At 34.1% G+C, this 19,015-nt stretch overlaps 1 protein-coding gene across 3 annotated transcripts in view; it reads right to left on the bottom strand.

Annotated features, from left to right (window-relative positions):
• METTL15 (methyltransferase 15, mitochondrial 12S rRNA N4-cytidine) overlaps nt 1-19,015 on the bottom strand; it is a 377,256-nt gene that overhangs the window by 171,845 nt on the left and 186,396 nt on the right. For 2 of the 3 annotated variants that reach the window (XM_082660250.1, XM_082660249.1), the window contains exon 6: nt 3,713-4,999. The exons of the other annotated variant lie outside the window; for it this stretch is intronic. In XM_082660250.1, the coding sequence (XP_082516376.1) occupies nt 4,554-4,999 (446 nt within the window). In that variant the 3' untranslated portion in view covers nt 3,713-4,553. Of the gene's footprint in view, nt 1-3,712; nt 5,000-19,015 lie in introns of those variants that run through there. 3 annotated transcript variants of the gene reach the window in all.

The following is a 19,015-nucleotide window of genomic DNA, read 5'->3' as shown; positions in this document are numbered from 1 at the left end:
AACATTCTCTAACACCATACACAAAAATAAACTCAAAATGGATTAAAGACCTAGATGTAAGGCCAGAACCTATCAAACTCTTAGAGGAAAACAGGCAGAACGCTCTGTGATATAAATCACAGCAAGATCCTTTTTGACCCACCTCCTAGAGAAATGGAAATAAAACCAAAAATAAACAAATGAGACCTAATGAAACTTAATAGATTTTGCAAAGCAAAGGAAAATACAAACAATACGAAAAGAGAACCCTCAGAATGGGAGAAAATATTGCAAATGAATCAATGGACAAAGGATTAATCTCCATAGTATATAAACAGCTCATGCAGCTCAATATTAAAAAAACAAACAAACCAATACAAAAATGGGCAGAACACCTAAATAGACATTTCTCCAAAGAAGACATACAGATGGCCAAGAAGCACATGAAAAGCTGCTCAACATCACTAATTATCAGAGAAATACAAATCAAAACTACAATGAGGTATCACCTCACAGCAGTTAGAATGTACATCATCAGAAAATCTACAAACAATAAATGCTGGAGAGGGTGTGGAGAAAAGGGATCCCCCTTGGACTGTTGGTGGGAATGTAAATTGATACAGTCACTATGGAGAACAGTATGGAGGTTCCTTAAAAAAGTAAAATAGAATTACCATATGACACAGCAATCCCACTATTGGGCTTATACCCAGAGGAAACCGTAATTCAAAAAGACACATGCACCTCAATGTTCATTGCAGCACTATTTACAGTAGCCAGGGCATGGAAGCAACCTAAATGCCCATCGAGAGACAAATGGATAAAGGAGATGTGGTAAATATATACAATGGAATATTACTCAGCCATAAAAAGGAACAAAATTGGGTCATTTGTAGAGATGTGAATGGACCTACAGACTGTCATATAGAGTAAGTCAGAAAGAGAAAAATAAATATCGTATGTTAACACATATATGTGGAACCTAGAAAAACGGTACAGATGAACTGGTTTGCAGGGCAGAAATTGAGACACAGATGTAGAGAACAAACGTATGGACACCAAGTGGGGAAATCGGCAGGGGTGGTGGTGGCGGTGATGGTGGTGTGATGAACTGAGAGATTGGGATTGACATATGTACACTAATATGTATACAATGGATAACTAATAAGACCCTGCTGTATAAAAAAATAACATTCAATAATTCAAAAAAAACCCTTAGACATACTGTATTCTTTTTTTTTTTTTTTAGCGGTACGCGGGCCTCTCACTGTTGTGGCCTCTCCCGTTGTGGAGCACAGGCTCCGGACATGCAGGCTCAGTGGCCATGGCTCACGGGTCCAGCCGCTCTGCGGCATGTGGGATCTTCCAGGCCCGGGGCACGAACCCGTGTCCCCTGCATTGGCAGGCGGACTCTCAACCACTGTGCCACCAGGGAAGCCCTGTATTCTCTTATAAACTATTGGTTGTAACATAATAAATAGTTCAATATAAATGAAGTTAAGCACAAACCATATATGACATATTACATGAAATAGAAAAAAAAATAGATATCACATATTACATGAAATAAAAAAAAATATATAGATACGCTATAGCCCAAAAATTACCCCCAAAAAGTTACCCTAGAAATTTCAAAAAGATTACATAACTAACATATAATTGTTAAAATGAAATGAATATACAAAATAGGGATATCAATTAAAAATTGTGTGCAGTTATTAAATTTCATTTCTTAATAAGCAATGAACTAAAACCTGTTAACTGATGTCCTACACAATGGGATGGATGTTATATTAAAATGATTGGTAGAGAGCAGTCAATACAAAGATTCTGAAATGTAAAACAACTGTTTGTTTTATATAGCTTATACTTTATTGGAAAAGTAATGTACTTTTCCAATAAAATGTACCAAAATGTATTCATTTCAATAATCTGTTTTATTTTCTATATGTATTGTATGAATTTCCCTAAACCATTCTCCAGAGTTAACAATTTGAAACTCATTCATGTATTTTATTATGCATCCTACAACTAAAACTAAGAGTCAAGTAAGAATGATTGTGGCAAACAGCCTAATTACAGAAAAGAAGCTAATATATTTTTACACTACAACATTTTGAAACCAATTTTGTGTTTATTGAAGCATGATTTTTTCTTCATGAATATTTTTCAAGATTTTTTTTTTTGGGTCAGAGTATTAGTTCCTTAGGGCTGCCGTAATAAATTACCACAGATTGGCTGGCATAAAATAGCAGAAATTTATTCTGTCACTGTTCTGGAGCCTGGAAGTCTGAAACCAAGGTGTCAGCAGAGTTATTAGTTCCTACTAAAGTCTATGAGGGAGAATCTATTCCATGCTTCTCTCCTAGCTTCTTATGGTTGCCAGCAATTCTTGGTGTCCCTTGGCTTGTAGATGTATCACTTCAATTTCTGCCTCTACCTTCATGTGGCATTCTTCCCTGTGTCTCTCTCTTCTCCTCTTCTTATAATGACACAGACATATTGGATTAAGGGCCTTCCCTGCTCCAGTATGACCTCCTCTTAACTACTTACATCTGCAATAGCCATATTTCCACATAAGGTCACATTATGAGGTTTTGCAAAGGACATGAAGTTTGTAAGGATGCCATCCAACCCAGGGCAGTCAATTTCCATTTAACATTAATGAAAAGATTCCTGTATTATATAGCATCCAAAAATGATTGATGAAATAGGTGAATCATTGTTGAATATTAGATGCGATCTTTTATATTCTGATCAGATACTCAGATGGGCACTTACCTTTGGGAATCATTCTCATTCACAAATATGACGTACATACAAAGAGGAACTTAAATTCTTCAGGAAGGACTGAGGAGATTAAGCTAGGTACTTTCATTTGTTTCTAATTTGAGCATACTGTTCCCTAGAATATTTTCTAGTTCTGATTTCACTGCAGAATTGTTCGGATCTGAATAAAGTCTGTAAATTACAAGTGGTAAACAAACTTGGGAACTAAAGCTAAATATTACAGAGGTAGATAAAGTAAGTCTGAGGTAAATTCAAGTATTTAATTCTTATCTTTTGCCCATATAGTTATGTTGATATTTTATTCATTGGCTTCACCAACTTAGAGTTTGTAATCATAATTGAGAAGATGAATTTTTCCTGTATTTGAATAAATAGTTTACTGAGCAAATTAATAGTATAAATATGACTTCAAGGGAAACTACTTAAGAAAACAATCATTTACATGCACCTTTAATGAACATGCCCATGTACCCTTTTACTAATTATCACTTATTCATCCTTCAAGTCACAAATCAAGCACCATGTTGTCAGACCTGGTTTCCTTCAGTAGATGAAATCCCTACTAGATGTACTTATGGTACCTTGTACTACTTCTTTATAGCCCTTACCGCTTTGTCAATTTTATACTAATATTTATGATCATTTAACTACCATTGCTCTTCTTGGCTAGACTACAAACTCCACAGGACTAATACTATGGGCTATGTGTATTTTACTCGCCTTTGTTTCTTTGCCTAGTTCAGTACTTGCTGCATAACTGAATAAATTAGAAGTGCATATTAATGTATAAAAAGTTATGTGAATACTGAATCAATTTCATTAATTTGTTAAAGAATCCTCTGCCACGTGAACTTCACCTGAATAAACATTTTACAATTACAATTACTATTTGTAAATAAAATCATTGATTTTAGTATCTGGAAGAGATAACATACTTTTCCATTTCAAATAGACTTTGAATATTTTGAATAGCCCAATTTAAAATTGCAGGATTCAAATGATGACAGATTTTTATTTAGCAAAAGCATTCTGGGCTATTATTAAAATAAACACAATTGACTTTAAATATAAGTTTTGTGAAACACTCTCTGTGAGAGCTATTAGAGCAATTCTACATTTTTAGTTTCTAATATATGAAAACATGGCATATATCATACTGAAAAATCCCTTTAAAACAATGAACACTGTAATTTCAGTAATGAAATTTATCAGTATAATGCATTTTTAAAATAATACTTGAATACTTTAAATTTTCATAGTACCTATATTTGAGAAAGCTATAGTAGTAATTATTCCCAAGTAGGAAAATTAAAATTCATTTTATGATCATTATTAATTATTTGAGTTATAGACAGTCTGTTGCAAATCTGAATATCTAAATTCAGAATTTGGGCATGCAGATATAATTATAATCTCTCTTTTGACAGCTTGAATTTACATAGTTAAGTAAATACACATATTCTCTTCTTCTTCTTCTTCTTCTTCTTCTTTTTAAAAAAAATTCCCGGTTAGAGAAAGGACTGCATTTCAAAAGTCAAATATAATGCTAAGATAAACAATTTTTCCAGTTTTGAGACACTGCTGCATCTTGAATTGAGCTATCTGTGTCATGCTAATATTTCCTACATTTTCTTTTTGAGAAAAAAATGCTAAATACCCCCTATTTCCACACATATATAGTACATATCTCTATATATCCCCCACTTTCTTATATTAGGCTGTTCAGGAATATTACACGAGAAACTGTGAGGAAGAACTTGAAGAATCAGATGATGATAACTTTCTCATAATTTGATAGCTGCTCTAAGCTTGGCTGAGCGTCCTCTGGGGTTATTTTGTACATCTTGATCTTCCGGAGTAAGTACCTTCTTATGCATTACTTTCCACATTAAAGGGGCCCTTCCTATAGAGACTCCTTCCGTGTTTTCATGATCTGAACCCAACTGTGATTTTTGTATCACCTTCTGTCTAGCACTTAGGTTAAACCTTTGTGTCATGCTTATCCCAAGCAGGAATCGTTTGATGATGCGATCCTCCAGTGAATGGAAGGAGAGGGCAACCAGGCGACCACCAGGTCTCAGAAACTTCTGAGCTGTCTTCAGTCCTGTGTAAAGTTCATTGAGTTCATTGTTCACAAATATGCGAAAAGCTTGGAAAGTCTTGGTAGCGATATGGGTAGATCGTTGTAGCAAGTCTTTTCGTGCATAAGTAGCAGATGGAGGAAATGCACCTACAAACAGATTTTGTAAAAACAGGAAAAGAGGACAAATAGGTAACATTAATATTTTCCACTGTAAATTTACTGGGTTGTGTTGTGTGTATATTTAAGGAACTAAGTTTCCTTAGAAAACTGTGTCATTTCATCCCTACTTCTCCATTTTATTTCCGAGCCTTCCATCAAAGTTTAAAACTATTCTGTCAGAAACATATTTCAGAACTCTTACGGGTAAATGGAGTCAAACAAGAGCAGAGAAAGAGAAAAGGGTGAACAAATATTTGAATAAATAATAATGAAAACCTTCCTAACTTTGATGAAAAATATTAACTCTCAGCTACAAAAAATTCAATGGACCTCAAATAGAATAAACAAAGAAAACTGCACCTAGATGCATCATGATCAAACTACTACAAGCTGAAGATAATAAGAAAAATCTTGAATATAACACAGAAAAACAATATATTACATAGGAGAACAAAAATATGATTAACAGCTAATATCTCATTAGGATAATGGAGTCTATAAGATACTGGAATAACATTCAAATTGTTGAGGAAAAAAACCCTGTCTTCCAAGAAAGCTATTTTTAAAACCATTCTTCAGAATTAAAGGTTCAAAGACATTTTCAAATAAATTTAAAAATGAGAAAATTCATTGCTAACAGCTCTAAATTTAAGAAATGCAAAAGGAAATACTTCAGGCTGAAATAAAATAACATCAGGTGATAACTTGGATAGAGAGAGGGTAATGAAAATATGAGTGATATGATATGAAGATAAGAAATAATTCTCTTAATTTCTTAAAAGACAGGACTGTCTTTCTGTCATTCTTAATTTCTTTAAAAGGCAAGACTCTAAGTAAAATTATAATATAACATTCTTGGTTTTATAATATAGATATGTATTGCATATGACAGCAACAGCACAAAGGATGAGAGTGTGTAAATGAAACTACACTAGTACAAGGTTCCTATATTTTACTGGAAGTTAAAGTTGCATATTGTGGTCCCTAGAGCAATAACAAAAAATAATGCAAAGAAATAAAGCTAATAAGTGAATAAAATAATAATAAAATTAATCCACAAAATATTGTTTAACACAAAAGAAGGCAGAAGAACAGGAAAATAAAAATGAGACAAAGAGAAGACAAATAGCAAAATGGCAGACAATAAATCCAAATATAAAAATAATCACATTAAATGTAAGGGTACTAAACACTCCAATAAAAACGTAGAGACTGACTGAAAACTAGGAAGACCTAATTATACATTGTCTACAGAAATGCACATTAAATATAAAAACACAAATAAAAGTAAGCAAGAGGCTGTGAAAAAGTATACCATGTAGAGATTAAGCAAAAAAAAAAAAAAAACCCAGAGAGTATACTACCATTAGACAAAATAAACTTTTAAAAAGAAGAATTGCTAGACCCCAAAATAAACATTTACTATTGAGAGAAATGATCAAGACAGCAGTAAGATACAATTACAAATGCATATGCACCAAATAACATAGTTCCAAAAATTTACATGCTTCAGAAAAATGACCCACGTTTATATAGGCAATTATGTTTTGATCAAAATGTCAAGTTAATTCAACGGAGAAAGAACAGATTTTCAATGAAAGTGATTATTTGTACAAAATAAAATGAACTTCAACCCTTACTCCACACCATACACAAAAATTAATTCAAAATGGATCATGGACCTAAGAGTAAACACTAAAACCATAAAATATATATCTCACAAACCTCTCTTATTCAGCACATATAAGGGAATCTCACAATTTAATAACAGTTCACATTTAGTAATCTGTAGCTCTGGTAGTAAAGTACATTAAGACACATCTGATTAATCTTCTTAGGAAACTGGATCAGAGGAGGGGAGAAATAATATTTTACCTGTACCACAGAGCTGAGAACTCGGCAGCCTGATGTTAACCAAATCAGTGTTATGGTTCACTCTTCCCCTACAAAATCTACTTTGCTGAAAGGCTAGAAAACGTTAGACATTAGGGAATTTATCTTCCAACAACAAGGTCTCTCAGAAACAAAATGCCAAAGTCAAAGCTGAGGAGGGAGGTCAACTTCTTTCCCTTTGCTATTCAATTTCTCCATTTTCCAGGAAAGAGTTTTGGTCACTGGGCAATGTATTTCGAAACATTCTAAGGATCTGAACAAACATGCAACTATTCACGATTTAGAGCTTGGATTTAGAGAACGCTTCAAGAAGGTTGCATTCCTGAAGTCCTTATGTGATTCAAACCTTGCCTAATTCAATGCTAATTTTTTCAAAGGAGAAATGTAATATAAAATACATTTTAATGTATATGGATTTTAATGTAAAATAGAAGGTAAACATTCATGGAGCATATGGATCAACAAATACTGTAGAATATTTTTGCTTCAAGGCTTAAAAAATTGTTTTCTTATCATCTCTAATATTTTGTAGAAATTAAAACCATGGCTCAACATGGTAACTGCTTAGTTTTCTTTGCATTTTATCACATTTCAAAGATATATATTTGAGGATGTGGTTTTTAACATAGCACCCTGAATTAGCCATGCCTGGATATGTGTTAACTAAATTGATGAAATGATAGAAACGCAGAGAGCTTAATTAACACTTCCTTGATATTATCTTTAAATGTTTTTTAAAGCTAATACAAATAGGAAATGTTAAAATAACAAAGTAATGTCTGAAATCCCCATAGAAATTCTAATATAAACAAGAGCATTGGTTCATTTGACATGACAAAATATGGTAGGCATTTCTGTTTACCAGCTAAAATGGCACCTTCCTCTGCTATAATTATAGTTTATAATTCATTCAGCCAGCTAGTTATGAAACTATGAGATTCCTGACTGATTTTTTTAATTGAGGAAATCTGTTTTTATTTCAAAGTATTCACATAAAGTGAGACTTTATTAACATTTTATATTATGCAATGTCAAGTTTATATAATTCATGTTCACATTAAGTACATCCACTCTATGAATCTGGAGCTCACAAATTAACACCACTGTGACCAGATAAGCTTGTCTTTATAAGGTCTAATTAGGCCTTGTCAATATCATATCATGGAGAAAGAAAATAAGAGCTTTTGTTTATATTTAGGAATGGATGATCCTGAAGATAATAGGATAACTACATTCCATGAAGCTTTCCTTCTGGGGCTTTCTTACTTTTGTTTAGGGAATTCTAATATGGACTATGTCCACTGGATTTCTTGGGAAGGATTTCTAGGTGTGGTTCTGTCAGCCTCCTCAAGTTCCATTTTTAGAGAGATGACAAGGGACTGCAATGGGCAACGTGCTTCGCGCAGCTTTTTGGTGCTGCTCTGGGGATGAAAGGCACATATCCTCCCTTCCTTTTTACTGGCACTTTTGTGTCTGTAATTTATGGGAAGAGAGGTTGACAATGCAGATTGTGTAAAATGAAATAAAGAAACAAAAGTATATAAAATAGCATATGGCAATGAAAATTAAAGTAGTAAGAACAAAACATCAACTGGCATTGTTACAAACAGACAAGAATATAAGAAAAGACAATACTGCTATCAAGAATTAAGCAAGATTCTTTGTCTAAATTGGAAACTTTAAAGACAATCAGTAAATGTCCTGTGCCTCTGAGGTAGCAAAAAAGGGTTTCCTTGTGAAAGTCACTGGTCAGAGAGCAACTCTGCCACAGAGTTCTTAGGTATGCATAGACTAGGTAGGAACATTTGCCTACAGGTCATCTGGAAAAAAGATTCAAAAACTATACCAGAACCAATGCCTACCTATGAGCTGGAATCTGATTTAGGCCATAGGAAGAAAAATATTAGTGATACATGCTCCCTGACTCTGAGTAGCTGGCTGTTTTGCAATCCTTCACTGCTTTCTCATCTCCCACATCCTGTTATCAGAAATAGAAACTGGTCTCTCTGTTTTTCCATTTCCTGAGCTTAACCACAAAGTCTTGTATGGCTAATTCATTTGATTAAGGCAGAGAGCAGGTAAGACAAAATATGGACTCAATCACAGTTTGGGTCATTTGGTTTGGTACTGAGAGAAAATCTCCTTTTTCTGGTTTATAGTCCATCAACAGATTTACTTCACACCAGGCCAATGTATATTAGTTCTAAGTGGGAAGAGGTGTGCTTAACTCTTCACATAGCACTTATCACACTACTGTGATTACTAGTTTGCTTGCCTGTCTCACCCTACTCCAAGCCATCATCATCTTTTCCACACAGTCATCAGACAGATCTTTTGTGTACAAAAATTGGATGTCATTCCACGGTTCAAAACCTCTAGTACCTTCCTATCACATGAAATAGGAACTGAAGTTCTTCTTACCTTGGCCAAATGTCCCTATGTTATATACAATTTCTGCTTCTCACCACCCCCATTTCTCTGAACTCATCTCCTGATCTTGAGCTCTGTAATCTTAACTAATTCATGGCGTGTTCATCCTGGGTCCTTTGACCTGTACCAAGAATATCTATCTGCCTATATATACCTGGATGGGTTACTCCTTACCTCACTCAGGTCTCTTCTCAAACACTGCAGAATTAGAAAAGAAAAATAGCACCCTGTCACTGGAGTCCCCTTACATGGTTTTATTATTTTTTTTCATAATACCTTATCAGGGATAATATTTATTTGTTTACCATCTGTCTTCCTCCACTAGAATATACACTCAGTGAAAACAGAGACTTTGTTAACTGCTATAAATCTTTTACAGCAAGAAGAGTTCGTAGATTGAAAGAATGATTGTATTTGTACTTTAAAGTTATAAACATAGTCATTGCTAAAACAACAAAAATAAAAGCAAAAAGATATATTATCTGTAGTATATGCAGTAAAATGTTAATGTCACTTCTCCTTAAATTCCACCCTAAGAGGCAATCAAGAGGTATACTTTCTAACTTTTTTCTTAATAGATATATATGACACTTGTATATAAATGTATGTACATGCATACATATATATATTTGTAAAAAGGGAATGATCTGTACAATATCTGCAACTTGTTTAATTGCCTTACTTTTAAAAATAATTTCAGTTGTATAGACACACTATAGTCCATTTTGTTTGTTCATTTAACAAATGTTTATACTGTCAAGAACAGTACCAGTTAACTGGGAATGGTAATTAAGGTAGAGGCAGTCTCTACTTTGGTGGAGCTCATATTGCCACCACAGCAGGAATATTTGGGATGTTTTCTATTTTTACTATCACAAAAAAATGCTGCAGTAAACATGTGAACTGCATATTTTTAAAAATTCAACATGGCAGAAAACCTCTACAAAGTAAAAAGTCACAATCTGGGAAAAATACTTTAACTGTATGTGAACTTGTGATACTATGCCTGTAGAATTAGTGTTAGGTCAAAGGCTGTTTATGCCCATTTAAATTTGAATCAATGTTTCTAAATTTACTGTCTAAATAGATTGTACCAGTTTACTTCCACCAATAGTATTTGAGAGAGTCCACCTCCCCACGTACTCAACTAGTACTGGAAACTATTACTTTTTGTAACTTTGACTAGTCTAATAGTAGGCAAATGATAGCTTATAGTTGTTTTAGTTTGCATTTCTTTGGCAATTAGTAGAAGTAGGCATCCTCTCAAATCTAATGACCATTTGATTTTAGCTATGAATTGCTTGAACAAACCCTTAATGTGATGTTGCTTTTTTCTTTATTGATTTGGCAGAACTATTTATAAAATAGATATAAAGCATTTTCCTCTCATGTATAGTTACAAATATTTTTCCTGGATTGTGACTGTCTTTTTACTTTGTAGATTTTTTTCTGCTATATAAAAATTTAGAATTTTCTGCTATAAAGAAATTTTCATGTCTTTTAGATTTTGTCAAGTTTAGGAAGGCTTTCCTCACCCCAAGATTTTAGATATAACCAAGTCTATGTTTTTCTGGTATATTTCTGGTTTTATTTCTTACATTTAAATATTTGATCCATGAGAAGTTTAATTTTTAGTATAGTATGAAGTAGGGATCTAACTTTAGTTTTCAAAAACCACATAGCTAATTGCCCTATTTATGAAATTGTATGTTATTTCCCTACTCATTTGAAGTACTGCTTTGATCATATGCTACATTTTTAGATACAAATCTGGTTCTGGATTCTCAATTGTGTTGCACTGATGTATTTCTCTATTTTTCTGCTAATACCAGATTATTACTGCTTTTAAAAATTTTCCAGTACATTTTGCTATCAGGTGGAGTAAGTCCCCCCTTCCCATGCCATTACCTTTCTTTTCAAAATTTTTTTGTGTATTTTCATTCATTTATGATTCCGAATTAAATTTAGAAATAATGAAGTATATAATGATAAACATTTTGATTGGAATTACAGTAAATTTCTAAACTGATCTGGAAAAATTTACATTATCATATCAAACAATCCATCCAAGAAACAGTATTTCCATTAATATTTTACATGTCCTTCATTAAAGTTGAGTAGTTGTCTTCACTTAAGTCTTGGTCAGGCTATTTGTAAGTACTGTGTTTATACATACACATTTTAACCATCCCTATGGAAAAGCATAAGAAATGGTAATATTATATTAAGATGACATGATGTAACAGAAATAGGGCTAAACTTTAGAAAGGAGAGACTAGGCTCAGTATAAGATCTTTTACATTTTTATAGCTGTTTGATGTGGGGCAATAGCACAACTTCTGAGTTTGTTTCCCTACTAGAAGATGAGGTGATAACACTTCTCACAGGATTATTCTGAAAATCAAATAAAGAAAATATTCAGGAGCACCTAGTGCACACTTGGCATAAAGTAGTCACTTTATGAATGTCATTCACACATTTATTTATTATTCTCAGTTGTAAAATGGAACAAGTGATGAGGCGATTTGATAGGTTAATTTGAGATTCTGCCAAACTAATTTTATTTTCATCCTGAACTAATAGCACAGTAGGTAGGATAGAGGGCTGCTGAAAACCCCTGAAGCATCTGAGTAATGCTTATTGGATTTAGGCATCAGACTAAAACAACTCAGCATCCAGAATGAAGTTAAAATTTTCCTTATGTACAAATTAACGGCATACTTCTAAGTTTACTAAGCAGTATTTAGGCCTTAAAAGTATGAAGACTTAGCATGGCATAGGAATGAGAAATCATTAAAAAAATTTTTTTCCAGTTTGACCTTGACTTATAATAACTGATGCTAAGAATTAAAACCCTAATTTCATTAACCTAACCTTCCAGATTGCACTCACCTGTCCAGGAGATTATTTTCCTTAATTACACTCCTAGATTCCTCTTGCCACCTAACTATACAACTTGTATTATGGCATTCTAAGCACATAATATCCTTTCTCTGTTCTTTTTTTATTTCTTTGCTTTAGTTCTCATGGAACATTTTTCTGTACAGGTTATCTGCTTTCTTAGGCACAGTTCCACAAGGATAAAATATATTTGGAGTCATTTTAAACCAGGCCCATTGTTTTCACAGCTCCAAAAAAACTCAGTAATTATATCCTGAATGATGTATATCAGTAATTACAGCATCATTCACTTAGCCAATATTTATTATGTACAATGTGGTAAACACTGGGGATTAAAATGTTTATGAAGACATAGTCCTTGTCCTCAAGAAATTCAAACCCAAAGAAGAGAATGATAAATAAATAAATATTGGGAAGAGGGTTATAAAGAAGGATTGTACATACTATTAAGGGAAGGAGGAGGGGGAGGGGGAGTGGAGAGGGAGGGGGAAGGGATCTTTGGCCCTCATATAGACAGCATTTTCCAAACTACTGTTCTGCAGAACAGTGATCTTGTAAACTATAGCACTTGCACCCCCAACCAAACACCAATGTGTCTGTTATAACAAAGTCTGAGAAACGCAGCATGCTATACTCCTCTTTTGGAGACCCACAATACCCATTAGCATGGTAAAGCTCTGAAGGCAACCATTTAACTTTGTTTACCTAGCATGTCCAAACTGTTTGAAACAGAACTTTTAATTTTTAATAACAACTATTTATTCCATAGAACTCATTTGCTGCGTAACACACTTTGGAAAATATTGAAAATAGGTTTTGTGTTAATAACTTTCCAAATATCTTAATTACATCGTTAAATCCCTATAATAACCCTGAGAGGTAAGAAGTAAATATCCTTATTTCCATTTAAAGGTCAAAAACTAAGGTGTAAAATGTATCTTCTCAAGTTCACAGGAGTCAAATGGGAACTCAGATCCTTTTAACGTGAAGTGTACCCTAACATCCCCTTTTTTGAAATACTGAATGAGCCTAACTTTCCCAGAAGAAAGGCATAACATTTCTGGTGAGTTCATTTGAGAAACACATTCAGGGAAGCCCAGATCAGCATTAGTTCATCTAAACAGAAAAAAACAAAAACCCCAATATTATTATATAGGTTTGTAATTTTTAAAATTTCCTTAGGATGTTCTTGAGTTTTTAAGTGTGCCCAAAACAAGATAACAATTTTAAGATTGTATGTTCACTAAACTATCTCACCTCCTTTTTCCTGATTAGAATTTACGGAAGTTAAGATGAAATCACATGGTTTAGATCGATTTCCAGAAGCTCTGATTCCATGTCTGGTGTTTATATAACAATCTCATTTTCTGGGAGAAAATGAGTGTGGAATCTTTACTCTAAGCCTGAATAGCCTTTTACTGAGAGATGTTGTAATGGAACTCAAATCACTTTGCATCAAGTTGCAAGAGTTTGGCTTTCTTTCCCCATTTCCCTTGGGGAGATGTGCATTGTCAAGCCTAAAGACTGCACATGTGGTGAAGGCAGAAACTGCCCTGATCTCTTACCCTGGGAACAGTAATGAATACCTTTGGCTTTTGTCCTTTTCGTTCCATTGAAAATAATATATTGTTAGCTCAGGTTATTAGACTGTGCAATTGTCTCTTTTTCATCAGCTTTCTTGATAGTGGGTTTAAAAAAGAAACAGTTGCTACTGCTGCCATTATAAAAAGACTTTTGGGCAGGTACTGATTACATGTTTTTGATTAGGAATCTAGACTCATCCAATGCAGTACATACTGGGCTTTTCCTGACTCCCTAGGAAGGGAGCCCTTTACAGCTTTTTTATGTTCTAAAAATGAATACTTAATATTCTCCAGCTAAGCAAAATGAGGGGACAAGCTTGTGTACAATTAGGAATAAAGGGCTCAGACGGCTAAAATCTTGGGAAATTAAACCCAGATCCTTTTATTTTTTTTCTTTAAAGCTTCTTGAAAAATGTTGAAAGAAGACTGATTTTTCCATACATTTGTTATTATGCATTTCTTGTAAATACACAATTTTACCAATGACAGGGCAGTGCTCCTTGCTCTCATTCTCAGTCTAGAATGCCCTTTTCCCTCTTCTTACAGTTTATGTCTACTCATCCTTAATACTCACTAAGGTGCAATTTTCTCCAGGAAGCTTTTGCAATGACCTTTTAATAGATATTTTTATCAAACTATTTACTACTCTATACTATTTATCTACTAGCCCCTACTAGGCTGTAAGTAGTCCAGAAACCTTTTCTTATTTTCTTTATATCCCCAGTCCCAGGTCTAGGGCCTGGTGCACAGTAGGTGGCAAAGGGGAAAATCCACTAAATAAGAGATATTCTTCCAGTCCCAGATAAAGATCAAGATGTACCATAAATGGTATTCTGAATGTGGAAATTCATAAAATCCCTGAAATCTCTGTAAGGTTTTGTATATACATGCACATTTATGTGGAGACACTGCAGGGCTTCTATCAAAGGCTCAAATATACCAGGGACTCCAAAGTAGGTAAATTCCTGGTGAAAACATATTGAGTTTACTGAGTTTTCGGCTTACAACTTACCATCTTTAATAATACCACCAAACAAGGCTCTGCATTTATCTAGTTTTGGTTTGTTATATTTTTCTTTATCTCCAGGAATATCACCACTTAGCACCATCAGAAACGTTGGTTAAAAACCCCCTTTACGCATGACAGCAGAAGTTGGAAACTATAGCAGTGAATATTCAGTCTTCCTCTGACTCACAAGGAATTTCATATTAAAAAAAAAAAAAAGAGAAAAGCTTGCTTAGTAACAGGCTGCACTATATATAATAATAGAACACAATTTGTATGTGGAAGCGGTAAGATAGATTTCATTCATAAAAAACACCATGCTTCTGGCTAGATAAATGACTTGAGGTCCCAGAGAGAAATTATCATTTTTAGTTCTGGGATACCCTTATGCTACTTACACTTTTTAAAATTTAATACATTCACATGTTCAAATATATTGAGATTTTTAAGCTTGTGAATGAAATTAGCAATGTGCTGTGGCTGTCAACGCGATGCACTGCAATTCCTCCTCAGTGGTAGGGCTTAAAAATTAATTCAGCTCTTGCACCTGTTTGTCAGCATTCGTCTGTAGAATTTCCATCACATTTAATAAGTCTCTGTGACGTAACTCGTGTCCTTTTGCCTGGGCTCCTTTAATGTAGGGTTAAATTCTCACCCATCTGAAATTTGAGTAATATTACAAATTTCAAATTGTTAATTAAAATCTGTGAACTTCAGTGGTTCTGGATAAAACTGGCTTTACTCAGTGAGGTTCTTTTGAAACTTCTTCAGAGACTCATCTAATCCCCAACTCCTACCAGGTTAAGTCTGATGACAACATGATCTCACTCTGGGTGGTTGAGATTTACAAATCCTCCTACAATAGGGAAAACATCGAGTTGTAGGCTTGAACAAAAAAGGTAACAAGGAACATTACCTACTGAGATGAAATTAAAAAGATGGCTCAGAATTAAATTAAAAGAATATCAAATTAAAGGATTGATATTTTTCTCACATTATTTTTCAATAAAGCTAATTCCACACTACCTGTGTCTTAAAATGCTTAGCATAGATGGGGTAGCTCAAAATGAATCATGATTCCTATTACCTATTTAGGTAGTCAACATTAAATTTACTTATTGCATCTTCAAACCAGGATTGAGGACTATTTGCCAGATACTGTGAACACAAAGCAGTCTAAGCAAGAGGTTCCAGCATATTAAAGACCCATAATAAGATACTTCATTTGAACCTTTAGGAATAGTCTATAGGGCATACAGTACTACTCTTAGTTGGGCCAGTCACACTTTCCAGAGCTGGGAGATGGTAACAGCAAAAGATATTTAACAATGCCCTCTTTTTCTTGTGAGGTCAGCACATACACATAATTAACCCTCATGCTCCAAGGTAAAGTTGTTTGCCCTCCTGTAGCATACTTAACCTGCAATGGAACACTTCTCAACTGTATTGAAATTATTTTAAAAAATTAAAACTTAAATATTTCTCCCACTGAAATATAAGCTTCCAGAAGTCAGGATCGTGTGTTACTCCCAAAAGGCAGGGATTATGTGTTTTCTCATTTGTCTCGTAACAGGCTTGATGAAAGACTAATAGACTGTCTTACTGAATTAAAGAATAGATGATCAATTTATCCAAAGGCCTATAGCACATGGATTTTAATTAAATCATAGATTATAAGTATCTCCTTTTTCTCCCTACCATATCCCAATCTAATAGTGAACCCCTCCCCCCACTCATCTTTTATTTTTCTGCCTGCTCTATCCTACTAAATTGTTCTAGGAGCAGTGCTTTGGATAATGTCCAGTGAAGACTATTGGTTTCTAGAAGAATGTATGTTCATTCTGAAAAAAAATGTTTCAAGGACTAAAGGCATATATATATGCCATTAATCTCACCTAGGGGATTTAGCCTATAAAGGAAATACCCCTATCAGCTCCAAAATCCCTTAAATATGCATAAAAGCATTTATTAATTATACAGCTTTCAATAATAGCCTCCACTAGGAGGTAAGCCAAATATCTAATAATGATGATATGATTAAATAAATTATGGTATTTCTTACTGATACTTAGTATACTGACATAAAAAATGAGTAACATGATAAAACACTAAGTGAATGAACTCCAAAATTATATCCTTTCAACCATTTCAACTCAAAAACTGCAACAATAAATAAAAATAAAGAGATAAAGAGAATATGCAAAATTATATGTGTGCTATGGTGGTAGAGTGGTATTACAGGTTTTTAAAGTTTTCACTTGAATTTCTTAATGTTGTATGACATAAATGGGAATGCTTTTATTTTTTTTTGTTTTTTATTTTTATTTTTTTTGCAGTACGCGGGCCCCTCACTGTTGTGGCCCCTCCCGCTGCAGAGCACAGGCTCTGGACGCGCAGGCCCAGCGGCCATGGCTCACGGGCCCAGCCGCTCCGTAGCACGTGGGATCCTCCCGGACCGGGGCATGAACCTGCGCCTCCTGCATCGGCAGGCGGACCCCCAACCACTGCGCCACCAGGGAAGCCCCGGGAATGCTTTTATAACAAAGAAAAATTTACATTTTTTCTATGATCATGAATTTTAATTATTTTTACATGTATTTGTGAAGAAGATTCTATCAACAACTAGATAAGGTAAATTCTTCATATTGATTAGCTTTTGTCAAATTCTATCATATGCCTAGCACAAGGGTAGGTAGTTTTAAAATGTAATTTCTAATCATCACAGCAATCTTATAAGTTAGGAAGCATTATCCTTATCTTAAAGAGGATTGGAATGATTATGTAACTTGTCCAATTTCACACATCTAGTAAACAGCAGGGCTAAAATTTGAATCCAAGTTTTTGTATAATTCCAAAATGAATTTCTTTTTCCATTACTCAGTGACACAATAGAATGAAGAGACATGAACCCTGACTAATAAAGCAAACAGGTAAGCAATATAGCAATGCAGCCTACTGGCTTGTTAATTTAAGTCTGTCATCAAAGTCCATTTTCCATCTAAAGAGTACAGAGATGAAGTCAACAACTTATAAATCCTACCTGCTAGATTATCATTCTCAGCTTCAAATTTTTAGACAGGTCTGAAGCACATAGGACTCTAGATCTTAATCTAGAGATTAGATTTCCAGTGGACTTTACATAAATGTTCACATTCTTTTTTTTTTTTTAAATAAGAAATTGTAGTACCTTCAACATCATTGCCATGATTCTGTCTCTAGAACATTTCACTGAATAATAATTAGGCAACAGAAATCTTCATTCAACAATAATAATTTATATTATTTTTAACAATAACCCACATTCTCTTTTCAAAATCCAAGCCTATAGCTTATTGTGTGAGGGCTAACTTGTCACCTGGTTAATGAGATTTGATTCACCTTGAATGAATTGGTAGCCAGCCCATCTTTAGAGTTCTTTAACTGATGAAAAAAAGGGGGGAGAAGGGTAAAGTAACAGCAGGAAATAATGTTTTCAATAAAAAAGGGATGCCTTCCCCAGTCTTGGCCTTTCCTCACACTGCTTCTCAAGCTTCAGATTCCTAGTTCATTGACTGCTACATCTCTGCGTGCTGACATCTTAACCATCCCTTCAAAAAGCAAGACAACTGCTGTTTGTATAGGAAATATCTCCTGGTGAATCCATTATAACATTTTTTACAGCATTTGTTCTATTCACTCAAATGCATTTACTCACTCAGTAACCTGCTCACTCACTTATTTTTATGTGTTCATTCAACAAAACTTAAAAAAAAAGTCTACTAGAGATGAGTCTCTATTGGGCATTTAAAATACATTGTCTGATTTAGTTATCCAAGAATCCTGTGAGGTAGCTATTATCATTCATATTTTTCAGATTAAGAAACAGAGATTTAGAGAAGGTAATAAATGCCCAAATTTACAAGGCTAGTAAATGACAGAGCCACTTCAAATCTCCCTGATTGAATAGTTCTTGCTTCCTCTAACCTAGTCTTTTGTTCTTTAACTCATTCCCTAGGAAATGGGTGCTGAGGCTACTCTGGTAAAGTTAGATATGGTTACTCTACACTTGAAGAGCTCACACAGTCTATGAGGGAGACAGAGTGTAATGAAGTAAATGCTCCTTAGATAAATGAACAACATGCGGGAAAAGTGAGCAACTTCAGGAAGATGGCAAAAAGGAAAGTTCAGGAAACCTCCAAAGTAATGTCTAGT

The sequence above is a fragment of the Grampus griseus genome (genome assembly GCF_964374135.1).
Source record: "Grampus griseus genome assembly, chromosome: 8".
Classification (NCBI taxonomy): Eukaryota; Metazoa; Chordata; class Mammalia; order Artiodactyla; family Delphinidae; genus Grampus; species Grampus griseus.
Note: the sequence above shows the minus strand (reverse complement) of the source record. Positions and strands in the feature narration are given on the sequence as shown.